At 37.8% G+C, this 17,273-nt stretch overlaps 1 protein-coding gene and 1 non-coding gene across 2 annotated transcripts in view; both read right to left on the minus strand.

Annotated features, from left to right (window-relative positions):
* The window catches only part of LARS1 (leucyl-tRNA synthetase 1), a 77,293-nt gene that overhangs the window by 19,174 nt on the left and 40,846 nt on the right, over nt 1-17,273 (minus strand). Inside the window, exons 20-25 of the mRNA XM_042938419.1 lie at nt 16,648-16,860; nt 13,790-13,847; nt 11,742-11,805; nt 3,929-4,112; nt 2,090-2,180; nt 751-891 (exon numbers count right to left, since the gene is read on the minus strand). Coding sequence (XP_042794353.1) covers nt 751-891; nt 2,090-2,180; nt 3,929-4,112; nt 11,742-11,805; nt 13,790-13,847; nt 16,648-16,860 — 751 coding nt within the window. The remainder of the gene's footprint in view (nt 1-750; nt 892-2,089; nt 2,181-3,928; nt 4,113-11,741; nt 11,806-13,789; nt 13,848-16,647; nt 16,861-17,273) is intronic.
* On the minus strand, nt 1,063-1,135 carry TRNAK-CUU. Its single transcript has one exon. It is a non-coding gene; the product is annotated as a tRNA-Lys (tRNA).

A 17,273-nucleotide genomic window follows, 5' to 3' on the forward strand; every position in this document is an offset into this window, starting at 1 on the left:
ATTACATAAATTATACAAACTCTCAGTTTTTATCCTATTAATACATCCAGTTTTGAAAGCATGGCTATTCAGGATATATATCATGAGCACATTTTTGCATTGTTCATGCATTAGAAAAATACAAAGGAGTTTGGCTCATAAAGTTGAAAAGGAATTATTAAACCATCCAATCGGTTTATCTGCAAGCCTAGGAGAAATAATTGAATTTACCTTCACAGTAAGTAAGGATGCTAATATAAAGCCCTAAATATGCAGCCCTACATATGCCAGAAATTTTATATAAAACAAAAATATTTATGCAAAGAGACACTTCCACCTTGTTAAAAGCTGCTCATAACAGTCATTTATATATATTTCTCAGGATTTTCACCTTTTAACAGTTGGAAAAAACAGAATTAGTTATCTATGTATTCAAATTAAATGTATTTTTAAAATATATTAAAATGTATTTTCCTAACAAGAATTAGGTGATAACAAGAATTTCCTAACAAGAATTAGGTGATAAGATGCGTAGTCCCATGTTTTTAAAATATACACACTGCGTGTATATAAATAAAGGCACATATATGATGTATTTGTCTAAACAGAAGGTAGCTTGGGTTTAATTTGCTATAATGATTACGAGATGATGAGTCCAACATTAGCCTTGAAATATTCTTTTTCAGTCTTCTCCTCTTAAGTAACATTATTCTGTATTTATTTAATAAGGGCCAAATCAAAACTGCCCAAATCTTAAATGTATACAGATACCTTTCCCAGGAGTGTCCAGATGTGCTCACAGAGATGTGGACAGAATGGAGCCAAGAGAAGGGTCTGAACTTCAATAAAGCGGAACACGAGGTCTCTGTGCATCCCTTCGATGGCTAATTCACGGTATTTATCTTTGGCAGCCTACAAAATTTGAAATTATTTATCATTTTCTCCCCATACTTCGTTAAAAAAAAACAATAAAAGAAAAAATGCAGTACCTCTATTTTAATGCATTTTTAAGCTTTTAGTCTTTCCAAATTCCATAATGAATTTTCATAAAAGTTTCACTTCATTTTTTTAAAGAAATCTCTACACCCAATGTGGGGTTCAAACCCACGACCCTGAGATCAAGAGTCACAAGCTCTACCAACTGAGCCAGCCAGGCACCCCAGTTTTACTACATTTCTAACACCTTGCAATTAAATGTGTACCAATCATTGTCAAAAAATATTATGGTTTTATATTAATGATTCTCAAAAAAAAATTTTTAAGACATTTTAAAAATACATTAACAGACATAAAGGCTGCACAATTTAAACTGCATATTAAGGGCTGACGATGTTCTGAATAGCCTATAAGAAAAGATATTAAGTATCAAAAATGGCTATAAATATGACACACTGCTATGTTCAGCACTTATCCTTATTTAACCACATCTATGAAAAGCAAGTTACATAAATCCCAATGTGATATTTTACAAAACTGATTGAGGAAACCTACATTTTTACTTTAAGCACTTGAACTGCCAAACTTGAGGAAATACTGACACCTTGTGGAAAATATCAGAACACGCTTGTTTTCAAACCAATGGCAATTAGTTACAATTTTGCCTTTATGTTTTATCAATTTAAAATGTTCTCCTGCAAAATGTGGCTGGTTTTTATACTTAACCTCTTAACTCACAGCTCTACTAGAAACAGAAATACTTATATTACATGAACACAACCGAAAGAATATCAAAGAGAAATATTTAAAATCACAATTACTTAGGAATTTAAAAACTGCTTGGGAACAATTTCAGTCTCTATTCATTCATTCATTTTTGAGAGACAGAGAGAGAGAGAGACAGAGCGTGAACAGGGGAGGGACAGAGAGAGAGGGAGACACAGAATCCGAAAAAGGCTCCAGACTCTGAGCTGTCAGCACAAGAGTCCGACATGGGGTTCGAACTCATGAACTGTGAGATCATGACCGAGCCAAAGTCAGATGCATTTGACTGAGCCACGCAGGCACTCCGTCAATCTCTACTTTAGTTATTATGTTATAGCAGGAGGGAAAAAGGGGGAAATACATCATATTCATACTAACACAGCTTACAGCTACTAAAAGAAAGGCCTACCTGAAATTCAAAAAACCCTGTTTTCAAAGCTTCTTTAAACATCATCTTTTCATAATTTTGATCTGTTTTTATAATTCCTGCATTCATCTCACTATTGAATAGGGGAAAAAAGATGACTGAGTTTAAATGACATATTTTAAATGCAAGCACACAAAAATATAAATAACTGCTGCATATACTAATAAGCATTATAATGAGAACGCCTGAAACATTTAAGACCACTCAACCACAAAACCAGTTAACAACAGTTAGTGATGGCCTTGTTTAACAATTTCTTGATGGAAACTTTATCATGAACCCCAAAATACAATATGAAAACAGCTTAACAATTTTGCCTTTATGTTTTATATTACTTGCTGCATTTTAAACAACATTGGCTGTTAAAATTTTTCTCATGCTACCTATGGCCCTCCTTTTTTTTTTTTTTTTTTTTTTACTTTTGTGTAATTATTTTTTTTTATTAACTTGTTTTATTTTTTTTTAATTTACACCCAAATTAGTTAGCATATAGTGCAACAGTGATTTCAGGAGTAGATTCCTTAGTGCACCTTACCCCTTTAGCCCATCCCCCCTCCCACAACCCCTCCCATAACCCTCAGTTTGTTCTCCATATTTATGAGTCTCTTCTGTTTTGTCCCCCTCCCTGTTTTTATATTATTTTTGTTTCCTTTCCCTTAGGTTCATCTGTTTTGTCTCTTAAAGTCCTCATATGAGTGAAGTCATGACTTTTGTCTTTCTCTGACTAATTTCACCTAGCATAATACCCTCCAGTTCCATCCACGTAGTTGCAAATGGCAAGATTTCATTCTTTTTGATTGCCGAGTCATACTCCATTGTATAGATATACCACATCTTCTTTATCCATTCATCCATTGATGGACATTTGGACTTTCCATACTTTGGCTATTGTCGATAGTGCTGCTATAAACAGGGGGGTGCATGTGTCCCTTCAAAACAGCACACCTGTATCCCTTGGATAAATGCCTAGTAGTATAATTGCTGGGTCGTAGGGTAATTCTATTTCTTAGTTTTTTGAGGAACCTCCATACTGTTTTCCAGAGTGGATGCACCAGCTTGCATTCCCATACCTATGGCCCTTCTTAATTTAGCCTAATCTGGCCCCAACTTGTTTGATCTTCTACTCTCCCCCCATATATGGTGCTTCACATAAATACCACGCTCTCCATGGCTTTCTCCTCTCTGTAAAAATCCATATAGTTTTCAAGAAACCCAGAACTCACAAGCCATCTCCTCTGAATTCCCTCTATCTATATTATCGCACTTGTAATGTGTTGGATATGTGTTTTCTTCTCCTGCTAGACTACAGTGAAGGGTCAAGTCCTATTCAACTTTGTAACACCAGTTCTTAAGATGGCTCCTGATGCAAAGATGATGATAAATGCTTTTACAAAGAAAAAAAAAAATGACATTCTCTTACCGTTTTAATCTACTTTTCATTTAACCATTCTGTCCTACTCTAATGCCAAGACAGCATGGTAAAATGGTAATGAGAATGAGCTCTGGAGAAAGAAGCAAATTCATATCCTCCATCTGAAACTATTAGTTTTGAGGCACTTAATAAAATACTTAATTTTTCTAAGCTTCGATTTCTTTAAAATAGAGCTAGTAATATCTTTATCACATAAGGTTGCTGTGAGGGTAAAATCAGATAATGGATGTGAAGAGCTTAGCAGAGTACCTAGAACAAATAAGCTTTCAGTGAATAGTAGCTATTATTAACATCTAATTTATTTTAGGAGAGGAAAAAAAAAGAAAACTTAAAAATGCACAAGGACTAAGCAACTCTGAAGTACAAAGTGGCCAGAGTCCACAAATTACCTGGCGAAAACTCTATCATTGAAGGTGCTGGCAGGCCCGCTTCGGAGGCTGTCCCAGTTGGCAACCATTTCTTTTACCCACTCTACCCAGGTGTACAGACGGAGAATACCTGCATCTGCCATGGCTTCCACAAAGTTAGCATCTTCAACAGTATCACCAGCATCAGCCAGAGCCAAACGCATTCCTGCAGGAGGAGGAAAAAGAAAAAGAAGGAAGATCACTGATGATTTTAAAATGTGGTTGGTGAGGACCTGGGTGACTCAGTCACTTAAGCGTCTGACTCTTGACTTTGGCTCCAGTCGTGATCTTGCTGTTCCTGAGACTGAGCCTCAAGCGGGGCTTGGGATTCTCTCTCTCTGCCCCTCCCATGCTCACGCTCTGTGTGTGTCTCTCTCTCAAAGTAAATAAATAGACTTTTAAAAAATAATTTAAAAACAAAATATGGTTACTAAATATCAACAATGTATCCAATTCGGTATACTGCAAACCTACATATAAATTAAGAAATAGCAGATGCTTTAAAGGACTGCATGGGGACGCCTGGGTGGCTCAGTCGGTTAAGCTTCCAAGTGTTGATTTCAGCTCAGGTCATGATCTCATAGTTTGTGAGATCAAGCCCCACATCGGGCTCTTGGTTCACAGTGCAGAGCCTACTTGGGATTCTCTCTCCTCTCTCTGCCCTTTCCCTGATTGTGCCCTCTCTCTCTCTCTCTCTCTTTATAAATAAACTTTATAAAATTAAAAAAATATAAAAAATTTAAAAAATAATAAAGGATTGCCATGGATCTAAAACAAAAATAAAAATCACCAAAAGTAGGATCCACAATGTTGTTCAAATATTTGAATCACATGTATTTATTTGCATACACTTAGCATCAATAGCTGTTTTTTCTCAGGCATGCTGAGTTAATGAGATGAAGTGGTCTTTAATGAAGCAGGGGAAAAAAATGATAAACTGGCAATAGGGATTCCTATCAGCAACTAAGCCTCATTTAGAGGGAGCAAAACACTATATTTTAATGCATGAGTACATACACTGGTGCCTTCCATGTACAAAAATATATTTAATTTCTTATTTCTAAAAGCGATTCTTCTAAGCTTTCTAACAAAATTTTGCTTTCCAACCAGAATCTTTATGCTAAAATATTGAAAAAAAAAAAACATTAATAACAGCCTAATTAAGTTACAGGATATCCTTGTACAATGGAATACTATAATGCTGCAAAAGAGTGAGGAAACTCAATATGTATCTATATGGAATGATCTCAAATATGAACAATTAAGAGAAAAAGTACAAGTTCAGAAGAGTAGGTATTGCTTTCTACCATCTATGCCTACAAGGGAGATGAGAACATGTCACATTAAGTTATGTAAGCATTAAATATACATTATAATACACAAGAAGCTCTAAACTTTTAACTTTTTATTTCAAATAATTTTACACTTAAAGAAAAGGTGCAAGAGAATAGACATAAACATTAGACATTTAACAGGCTCCCCTAACATTAACAACCTACCTAACCATAGTTTCAAACCCAGGAAGTTAACATTAGTACGATAGTATTAACGAAACTACAGATCTTATTCAAATTTCACCAGTTTTTCTTCTAATATTCTATTTCTGCTGCGGGATCCAATCTGGAAAAACACATTGCATTTAATCATTTTACCTCCTTGGTCTCCTCATATCTGTGACAGTTTCTTAGTCTTTGTCTTTCATGACCCTGACATTTTTGATGAGTACTCATCAGTTACTTAATAGAATTTCTCTCAACTTGGTTTGTCTGATGTTTTCTCATGATTAGACTGAGCTTATACACCTCTGGCAGAAGCGATGTTATGTGTCTTCTCAGTGCATCACTATCAGGGAGGTGCAAGATACTGACACGACTTTTTACTGGTGTTGCAAGCTTTCATCACTGACGTAGTGTCTGCTGACTTTTCTCCACTATAGACTTAATCGTTTTTCCTTTTGTGATTAAAAAATATCTTGGTGGGGTACCTGGGTGGCTCAGTTGGTTAAGCGTCCATCTAACTCATGATTTCAGCTCAGGTCATGATCTCACGTTTCTGAGACTGGGCCCTACATCAGGCTCCGTGCTCACAGCACAGAGCCAGCTTGGGATTTTCCCTCTCTCCCTCCCTCTCTCTGCTCCTCCCCTGCTTTCCCTGCCCCTCCCCTGCTTGCGCTCTCCCTCAAAATGAATAAACATTTTTTTTTTAATAAAATAAAATCTTTGAATAAATAAATGGTAAAATTCGCCCCTGAAGACATCTGGTTCTGGACTTTTATTTTTTGGGAGTTTTTTGATTACTGATTCAATTTCTTTGCTGGTAATCAGTCTGTTCAAATATTCTATTTCTTCCTGTTTCAGCTTTTGGAGGTTATATGTTTCTAGAAATTTATCCATTTCTTCTAGGTTGCCTAATTTGTTGGCATATAGTTTTGCATAATATTCTAATTGTTTGTATTTCTGTGGTGTTTGTTATTTCTCCTCTCTCATTTATGATTTTATTTATTTGGGTCCTTTCTATTTTTTTTCTTGATGAGTCTACTTAGAAGTTTATCAATTTTATTGATTTTTTTCCAAGAACCAGCTCCTAGTTTCATTGATCTGTTTCACTGGGGTTTTTGTTTTTGTTTTAGTTTCTATATCATTTATTTCTACTCTGATCTTTATTACTTCCTAACCTCTGCTGGTTTTAGGTTTTGCTTCTTGCTCTTTGTTTAGCTCCTTTAGGTGTAATGTTAGATTGTTTGAGATTTTTTTTTGCTTCTTGAGGTAGAACTGGATTGTTATAAACTTCTCTCAGAACTGCTTTCACTGTGTCCCAAAGGTTTTGGACCATTCTATTTCCATTTTCATTTGTTTCCATGTACTTTTTTATTTCTCCTTTTATTTCCTGGTTGGTCTATTCAATGTTTTGGGGTTTTTTTGTTTTTTTTGTTTTTTAGGTTTATTTATTTTGAGAAAGAGGTGTGGGGAGGGGCAGAGAGAGAATCTCAAGCAGGCTCCAAACTGTCAGTGCAGAGCCCAATGTGGTGCTCAAACCCAAGAACTGTGAGATCATGACCTGAGCCAAAATGGAGAGTGGGACACTTAACTGACTGAGCCACGCAGGCACCCCAGGGCCCATTCCAAGTTTAATAGCATGGTATTTAATCACCATGTATTTGTGGTCTTTCCAGATTTTTTCTTGTGGTTAACTTCTAATTTCATAATGTTGTGATCAGAAAAGATGCGTGTTACGACTTGGATCTTTTTAAATTTGTTAAGGCTTGTTTTGTGGCGTAATATGTGATCCATTCTAGAGAATGTTCCATGTGCGCTTGAAAAGAATGTGTATTGTGCTGTTTTACAAAGGAATGTTCTAAATATATCTGTTAAATCCATCTGGTCCAGTGTGTCATTCAAAGCCATTGTTTCCTGGTTGATTTTCTGTTTAGATGACCTGTTCATTAATGTAAGTGGGGTGTTAAAGTCCGCTACTGTTACTGTATTATTATCGATCAGTTCCTTTATGTTTGCCATTAACTGTTTTATGTATTTGGGTGCAGATATAATGGTTATATCTTCCTGTTGGACTGTCCCCTTTATTATTGCACAGTGTCCTTCTTTACCTCTTGTTATAGTCTTTGTTTTACAGTCTATTTTGTCCAATATAAGTACTGCTACTCTGGCTTTCTTCTGACATCCATTTGCAAGAGATGTTTCTCTATCCCCTTACTTTCAATCTGCAGGTGCCTTTAAGTCTAAAATGAGTCTCTTGTAGGGGGTGCCTGGCTGGCTCAGTCAGTGGAGCGTGCAGCTCTTGATATCAGGTTTGTGATTTGGGGCCCCACCTTCAGTGTAGAGATTATTTAAAAATAGAATCTTAAAAAAAATGAGTTTCTTGTAGGCAGCATATAAATGGCTCTTGCTGTTTTTATTCATTATGTCATGCGGCATCTTTTGATTGGAGTGTGTAGTCCATTTACATTCAAGGTAATTATTGATAGATATGTATTTCTTGTCATTTTATTACTTGTTTTGTGTTGTTTCTGAAAATTTTCTCTGATCGTTTCTTGTCTTACTCTCTTTCATGGTTTGTTGGTTTCCTTTAGTGATATATTTTGATTTCTTTCTCTTCATTCTTTGTATATTTATTAGTATTCTATTTGTGGTTACCATTAGATTTATACATAACATCTTATGCATATCATGGTCTGTACTGTATTAAGTTGATGGTCATTTAAGTTTAAACCCATTCTTCACTTCCATCCCTCCCCATGTTTTAGGTATATGATGTTTTACATCCTTTTATTTTGTGAATTCCTTGACTGTTTTTTTTACAGATATATTCATTTTTTATTGCTTTTGTGTTTGCTACCCCCATACTGTCATTTTTGGTCTTTCCTTTCCACTCAGAGTCCTCTAATATTTCTTACAGGGCTGGTTTACTAGTCATGAACTCCTTTAGTTTTTGTCTGGAAAGCTCTTTATCTATTCTTCCATTCTGAATGATAGCCTTGATGGACAGAGTATTCTTGGCTGCAGGTTTTTCCCATTTAGCACTTTGAATATATCATGTCACTCCTTTCTAGCTTGGAAAGTTTCTGCTAAAAAATCTGTTGATCAACTTATGGGGTTTCCTTTGTATGTAACCATCTTCTTTTGTCTTGCTGTTTTTTAATGTTTATTTATTTATTTTTGAGAGAGAGAGAGAGAGAGAGAGAGAGAGGGAGAACATGAGCAGGGGAAAGGCAGAGAAAGCAGAAAGAGAATCCCAAGCAGGCTCTGCATATCAGCACAAAGCCCAATGCAGGGCTCGAACCCACAAACCATGAGATCAGGACACGAGTCAAAATCAAGAGTGGGACGCTTAACCAAATGACCCACCCAGGCACCCCTTGTCTTGATGCTTTTAATATTTTTTCCTTATCACTATATTTTGCCATTTTAACTACAATATGTCTTGGAATGGGTCTGCTTTTGTTAATTTTGTTGGAGATTCTCTGTGTTTCCTAGATCTGGCTATCTGTTTCCTTCTCCAGATTAGGTAAGTTTTCAGCTATTATGTCTTCAAATACATTCTCTGCCTGCTTTTCTCTCTTCTTCTTCTGGGACTCTATAATACGATTGTTACTATGTTTGATGGAGTCACTGAGTTCCTTAAGTCTACTCTCACTTTGCAGAATTCTTTTTTCTCTCTTTTGTTCAGTTTGATTACTTTCTATTACTCTGTCATCTAGTAATTAATTCATTCCTCTGCTTCTTCCAGCCTGCTGTTCATTTCGAGTGTGTTTCGCACTTTGTTTACTGAGCCCATTATCTCTGCTGTTATTCCTTATCTCTGTGTTGATGGTCCCAATGATGTTCTCTACTCTTTTCTCAAATCCAGTGAGTATCCTTATGATCGGTGCTTTAAATTCTTAATCAGGCATGTTATTTATATCTGTTTCGCTTAGATCTCCAGCCATGGCCTTGTCTTATTCTTTCATTTGGGACAAATTATGTCTTCTCATTTTGTCCAAATCTCTGTGCCTGTTTCTGTGCATTAGGAAAGTCAGCTAATGTCTCCTGTTCTTGAAGGTAAAGGCTTTATGAAGAAAAGCCTATAGTGTCCTACTGTGTAGTATCCCCATTTCCCCAGGACCTGCTGCTCCCAGGAATATCTCCAATGTATGCTGCGTGTGCTCTGCTGTTTTTCCTGGCTGCTTTATCTTTCAGGCCAGTCATCTACAGATGCTCTCTTTGCCTGTTGTGGGCAGTGTTTGGTCCCTGAATGTGGTGCACTTAAACTAGGTGTGCTCTGGTCTGCTTGTGAAATGAAACCTGGTGCTGCCAGCACTAAGGCCTCATAAAATTCTCAGTTCGAGAGACATGGTGTGGGCAGGGGTTTGAGCCAGTCTTCTGGGGGAGGGGCCTGCTGCACTGGGACTGAGGCAAGCATAACCAGGAGGTGTGGTTCCACCAAAATGCAGAGTGGTGGGGCTTGAGGTAAGCAAGTTAGGTGGCAAATATCAGCACTGCACTAGTTCCTACTGGCGGCCCTGTGTTTATGCTGAAGGATAAGGAAGGGAATGGCACCTGCCAATTCCTTTGTTCCTGGAGGGGTCCCTCTGTGAATGCTGCCACTCCGGAACATGCTATGAGATGAGCAACTAACTTCTCCACTGTGTGTCCCGGGTGCTCTTCAGATCACTGTTTCCCTGCCATATGTCTGCATGATGTTTGCTTGCCTTCTCTCCAAACACAGCCCCAATGTCCTCCAGGCTATTCCAGAGCCAAGCACAGTGACCTTTAAAACTCCAAACTTTAATTAAGCCCCACTGGATACAAGTACTCAAAAATTGAGGCTCTCTCGCTTTCCAAGCCCTTTGCTATAGGGATTTGTTTTCCCCATGTGCTCCCCTGTGTGCTAGTTTGTGTCTTGTTCTTTTCCATGACTGCAGCTCCCTCTCCCCAACAGCGGTCATGATCTGTTTCTTTCCCAAACCATGTCTCCACACTTCCTACCTTCTTCAATATGGCCCCTTCTCTATCTTTAGTTGTAGAGTGTGTTCTGCCAGTCTTCATAGAGATTTCTGGGCTATTTAAGATGATCTGATAGTTATTTAGCTGTATTCATGGGACAAGGCAAGTGAGAATCCTCCTACTCTGCTGCCACCTTCTGTCTTCAGTACCTGTGTGCCCTTCAAATGTCCCCATCCTTATTGAAACATTCCCTTATTTTCTGGAACAATGTGTTCCATGCTCATCTTGTTATTTTCCCTACTCCAGCCTGCAAATCGGTCACTTCTCCTAGGCACCCCAGTTCCACTTATCAGAAAACTGTAGTTAGAAACCAAGATCTGAATGCCAGGTGTGCATCTGCCACTGGGGTGTCACTGCTCATAAGCCCTCTTGGCACACACAGCTAGGGAAATGTGTGCACATGCACTAACCCACTGCACACACCAAAATTAATTTTTGCATTAATCTATCTATATATAAAATTAAAACCATTAGATATTGCCAATTCCAATCCAACACCACAGGGTGCCTTCTAGCATTCCCCCTTTATTATTTCCATCTTCTTTGACAGTGAGCTCTCATCTACAATAGATATATTTGTTCAATCCCAGCACTCACTGCTAACCTATACCTCACGCATGAAATAGTCTTACCAATTACAGTACTGATGTGCAGTTCTTTTTGGTTTACAGTGTCCAGTCAAAGCAATGTTTCTCCAAGTTAGTTAGGTTAGTTCTTTCCATTCCCATCAGTATGGCCTCAAACTGTGCTAGCCATGATGAGAAGAAACAAGTGCCATGATGACCAAAGTAATGAATGGTTCCTTCAGGTTACACAGTGCATGTCTTCCCTTGACAAAGTAATGATCAAATGGAACAGTACTGAGGCCAAGGAGAAAAGACTGTTCTAAAAAATGAATGCTCCCAGGTTTAAGTGACCCATATTTATATCAAGTACGAAGCAAATACTTTGGAAAAGCTTCACAGTCAACATCTCTACAAACCGATTCTTTCATCTTTCAAGTAGTAAGAAATTAGAAGCAAGCCGGGTAGCAATTACAGTGAGTTTCTTTTTTAAAAAAGACTCTAATAGTCTTAGTTCAAATCTGTTCCTAAAAAGATCATGTCAGCAATTCTTACATTTTAAATATTACATTGCTTGTACACAAAGAAAACACGAGTATTTTAAACTACTGTAAAAGCAAAAAAAAAAAAAAAAAAAAAAGCGCAGTAAAACTGAAACAATTTTAACTTGTTTTCTATAATCTGAAGAGAATCAGACCCTACATAATAGCAATAATAAAAAAGCATACTCACCATCTGCTGAAAATTTGTCGATAGCTTGGGTCAAAGTGAGGAAGTTGCCTGTGGATTTTGACATCTGAAATAAAAGTCAATGACCAGGCATTATTAAGCATATAAGTAAAATAAACCAAATCAGCCAAATCAAAATACATGGGTTAGCCACAATCAGATAAACACAGACAAAAAATATTACAAAGAGGGAATGGAAAAGATACCTTGCACTAATTTTCCAGACATAGAAACTAAAGTCCGGTTACTAAGTGACTTCATTTCAGCTGGTTATAAAGAAGAGCTTTACAGCAATGAGACTCCTTCAGAAATGAAAGGACTAGTGTATGAGGTCAGAGTTAGGCTTTTAGGGAACTTCCTGTCAACGGCGTCACAATAATTGTTTGTTCAAGCTGTGCTCTACCTGAGGGCACCACATCAAAGGAGGCACTGTGCACAGCCTATCAATCTTTACTATTTAAGAATGTTATATCTTTATCATAACTTTCTGATACCAAACAGAGGTGATTATCCAGTTTTATGCTACATGGCAATAAAGTATCTAGTTCTAAGAAATTCAGTACAGTGTAGAGTACAACAATGTTGAGACCAAAGAGAATGTCATGATATACCACAATTTACATTCATATACATATATACACATATATACATACATATAAATATATGACATACATAGTGTCACTTTGACTTACAAAGTAAAAATGAATTTAAGAATCAAAAGTCCTTGTTGATCTAACAAACTCTATAAATAGCCCATGCTTTTTTTTTTTTTTTTTTTTAGTAGGCTCCACATCCAATATAAGGATTGAATTCATAACCCTGAGATTAAGGGTCCACATGCTTTACCAACTAAGCCAGCCAGGCGCATCCAATAGCCCATGTTTCTAATCAAAGAGCTGTTTTTCGGCCTAATATAGAGATTATTTTAAATGAACTTTTTTATTCCCTTTCAATATTAGAACCCTGGTTAAATGATGTTTCATTTTGCAATTCAGACCATCTATTATTTGTTTAAATGTATGTCTATTCTCATTACGACAGATATTTATAGCAAAGAATACTGTTTTACCATTAATATTCCAACAGGAGCAGCAAAATTCACTAACTGTAACAAATCCAACTTGCTACAATTGTCATTATTAAGAAATAACATAGTAACTTAATTTCAGGTTTGGTTGAGGAGGGGTACCCCTTTCTAATGTGCACAAAAGCATCACAAGAGCAAACAAGGGCTTGGTTATGAGGTTTGCACAACCTCCTGTTGAAGATATTGATTAATGAGACATAAAGTCTTACGTAGCCTATTAAAAATCATATATACTAAGAGTTTTAACAATACTGGAAGCAGTACTAGTATAAACAGAAATATTACATTGCCTGGGAAGAAACATTACATGACTGTTAAGAATCCTAGCAATTCCAAAATTCTGTTATTATAATTCAGTGGCTGGTCATAGTATAAAACAAATCCCACCAAATGATCTTCTCAACTTAATGAGAAAGATATTCTAGGGTCACAATGCTAGGATCTTTATGTTTCTTATCTATCTCTCTCTCCTCTAGTCATAATTTGTGTTACCTTCTGTCATTCTAACCACAAATGTTAAAATCAGTAAGTTTTGGGGCACCTGAGTGGCTCAGTCGGTTGAGTACCCAACTCTTGATTTTGGCTCAGGTCATGATCCCAGTTGGGTCATGGGATGCAGCCCCGCATCAGGTACCATGCTGAGCGTGGAGCCTGCTTAAGGGTTTAAGATTCTCTCTCTCTCTCCCTCCCTCTGCCTCTCTTCCCTGCTCACGTTCTCTCTCCTTCTCTCTAACATATCATAATGTAACATAACAAAACATAAAATAACAAATTTTCCCACTCCCTCCCCTCAGTTAATACTATTCACTCTACTCCCTAATTTATGCTGGAAGTCCTATATATTTTAAATGGAAGACTAACTCTCTGATTTTTATACTCTTTATTTCTTTAAGAAATACAACTTCCTGTATCTGCAGTTTTCTGCAGAATTTTAAACTTTCGAGAGGCCAAAAGCCTTACTTACTTTCTCAGAGTTGAGGAGGAGATGTCCATTTGCTCTCACAGCTGCAGGCCATTTGTCACTTTACAGGTAAATGTTCAAAGACAGAAAATACAACATAAACATTCTAGTTTAAGCTTAAAAAGTTGAGGTAAATGCTAAAAGATCTGTAAAAATTTGCAAAGACAAATGTACAAGGATATTTATTGAGTGCTGTTCATAACGAAAAAAATAAAAACAAGTAAAGTGTGCGTTAAGTGAAGGACTGGTTACATAAACTATGATGCAGGCATACACTGAAATACTATGTAGTAACTATTTTAAAAATACAGGGGCGCCTGGGTGGCTCAGTCGGTTAGACGTCCGAATTCAGCCCAGGTCACGATTTCGCGGTCCGTGAGTTCGAGCCCCGCGTCGGGCTCTGGGCTGATGGCTCAGAGCCTGGAGCCTGCTTCTGATTCTGTGTCTCCCTCTGCCCCTGCCCCGTTCATGCTCTGTCTCTCTCTGTCTCAAAAATGAATAAACGTTAAAAAATTAAAAATTAAAAAAAAAAAAATACAGGCAGGGCTAGAAGTGTGGCTATAAAAAGATCTCAGAGGGACGCCTGGGTGGCTCAGTCGGTTAAGCGTCCAACTTCAGCTCAGGTCACGATCTCGTGGTCCGTGAGTTCGAGCCCCGCGTCGGGCTCTGGGCTGATGGCTCAGAATCGGAGTCTGCTTCCGATTCTGTGTCTCCCTCTCTCTCTGCCTCTCCCCCGTTCATGCTCTGTCTCTCTCTCTCTATCTCAAAAATAAGTAAACGTTAAATAAATAAATAAATAAATAAATAAATAAATAAATAAGAAGATCTTAGAAATATACTACTAGGAGGGAAAAAAACTGTACCATGGCATCTTGGTATAAATTAAAAAATAAGTAAGGAGAGACATCTGATACTGGTTTACCTATAAATATTTTATCCAGAAGAAATCACAAGAAAGCAGCAGCCAGGATGGCCTATGGGAAGTAGAGTGATGAGGGGACAAGGGTAAAAGTTCGCTTTTTACTTTTAGGAACCGCTGGGTTTTGTTTTTCAATGTTCATATTAGTTTTGACAGAATGGAGCAGGGGAGGGGCAGAGAGAGAGAGGGGGACAGCGGATCCAAAGCGGGCTCTGTGTTGACAGCAGAGAGCCCAATGTGGGTCTTAAATTCACGAACCCTGAGACATGACCTGAGCCAAAGTCAGACGCTTAACCAAATGAGCCACCCAGGCGCCTCGCTTGGATGTTTGAACTATGTACGTATCATTCACTCATTCTAACACTGAGATGATATGGGGATAGTGGTTGAGAGCAAGAGTTCTGGAGCCAAAATGCTAGGGTTTGCATCCTCGTTCTGCCATTGCTGAGTAACTCTGGGTGAATTATTTGAGCTCTCTATACCTCGGTCTTGTTCCTTGCCTGGAAAACGAGGATACTGCAGACCTTCCTCAAAAAGTTGTAGTGAAGGGGCGCCTGGGTGGCTCAGTCAGTTAAGCGTCCGACTTCGACTCAGGTCACGATCTCATGGTCCATGAGTTCGAGCCCCGCGTCAGGCTCTGGGCTGATGGCTCAGAGCCTGGAGCCTGCTTCGGATTCTGTGTCTCCCTCTCTCTCTCTGCCCCTCCCCCATTCATGCTCTGTCTCTCTCTGTCTCAAAAATAAATAAACGTTAAAAAAATTAAAAAAAAAAAAGTTGTAGTGAAAATTAAGTGAGTTACTAGAATTGATTAGAAGAGTGCCTGGCGTTACCTATGTTATTACTTATAAGCACCTGATATTACTTACCTGTAATCTTTAAAACCTAATACATGTCAAAAACTTGATGCAAAGGGATTAAGACTCCGCTATATTACCAACAAATACTCCTGAGATACCTAATTTCTCCAAAACTACATTTTAAACAAAATAATTGGATAACAAGAGCCACATCAGATTTATTTTATTCTTCTACTTCCAATTTCCCTTTTATTCTTGAGAAAAGAAAATGCAATCTCATCCTAAATACATGAAATCACATGAGATAGTTTTGGTTATAGGAAATAAAATCTGAACAGAGGGAGGGGTTGTTTCTTCAGCCATTGAGACTGGAAGGAGAGGCAGAGAGACATGTCTGGGTCAAGAGAAAGATGATAGAAGGATTATTTTTGAGCACAGGATATTAAAAATGCCTCTTAGGGGCACCTGGGTGGCTAAGCCAGTTAAACATCCGACTTTTGATTTTGGCTCAAGTTAGGATCTCACCTTTTGTGAGATCGAGCCCTGCACTGGGCTCTGCACTGACAGCACAGAGCCTGCTTGAGCTTCTCTCTTTCTCTCTCTCTCTCTCTCTCTTTCTCTCTCTCTCTCTCTCTCTCTCTCATGTGCTCTCTCTGCCCTCCCCTACTCACATACGCACGCTTGTTGTCTCTCTCAAAACAAACAAATAAACTTTTTAAAAAATGCCTCTTAGATTCAGACTCTAGTCAGAATACCGCTACCAAACAATACTATAACCTTAGGGATCTCAGCTCTAAAGGGATGTTTCCTTCCAATTCTAAAGTTCTAAGCTCTGTCTTAAATCACCTCTATTCCTCCACCTATGAGGTCAAATGAGTCACAAAACAGGTCAAGTGAAGTACTCAAAGGCTGTCCGGGTACCTGAAATGTGACATGTTTCATGAGCCTAAGGGATGCACTTTGTGAGCCTAAAGTAAGTAGGAGGATTTCCGAATGTACTAGATAGGAGAAGGTGTGCTTTATGCTTCAGTATGCATTTAATAGAAGAAAAAAAGTAACTGGCAAATCTATACCTTGCACGATAACTTCTTAAATACTTGAAGCCACAAGGCATAAGTTTAGTCTGCATCCTTTTTAGCACTCACCTTTGTTCTGGCCACATAGCCACATGATTATAAAGGTAATATGAAAGGTGATTTGGAACAAGATCCTTGCCAGAGACTCGGAGATCCACAGGATACCAGAACTCAAATTCCTGCTTTAATTGATCTAACTTTTCCTTTGGGATCTGAGTCTTAGGAAATGGAGCCTCCTTGAAGAAAACATAATCCCAAACCTCCTTGGTCATCTGTTGTGGTCTGTAATTAAAATAAAAACAAACAAACAAACAAAAAAACCAGCACCAAAAAAATATATATTTTTCCATGAAAGAATCAGTATTTTCATCTAACCATGAAGTAGATATTTCTGTCTTAATGTAGTTACCATAACAAATGACAATAGATTCCCCTAAGAATAAAGAACAGTAACAATAATAGAGGGACGATTTATTACTTTTTCTCAGTTCAACAGCAAAAAAGCAACAACATCATTAGCAAAATTCTGCTAAATGAATTCTTATGAAAACTAAATATTAAAAAAAAAAAAAAAAAAAAGGAACTTTTGTGGCTCCTGGGTGGCTCAGTCAGTTGAGCATCCGACTCTTGGTTTCAGCTCAGGTCATGATCTCACAGTTCGTGAGATGGTGCCCCAGGTCAGGCTCCATGATGAC

Source organism: Panthera leo, chromosome A1, assembly GCF_018350215.1.
Source record: "Panthera leo isolate Ple1 chromosome A1, P.leo_Ple1_pat1.1, whole genome shotgun sequence".
Taxonomy (NCBI): domain Eukaryota; kingdom Metazoa; phylum Chordata; class Mammalia; order Carnivora; family Felidae; genus Panthera; species Panthera leo.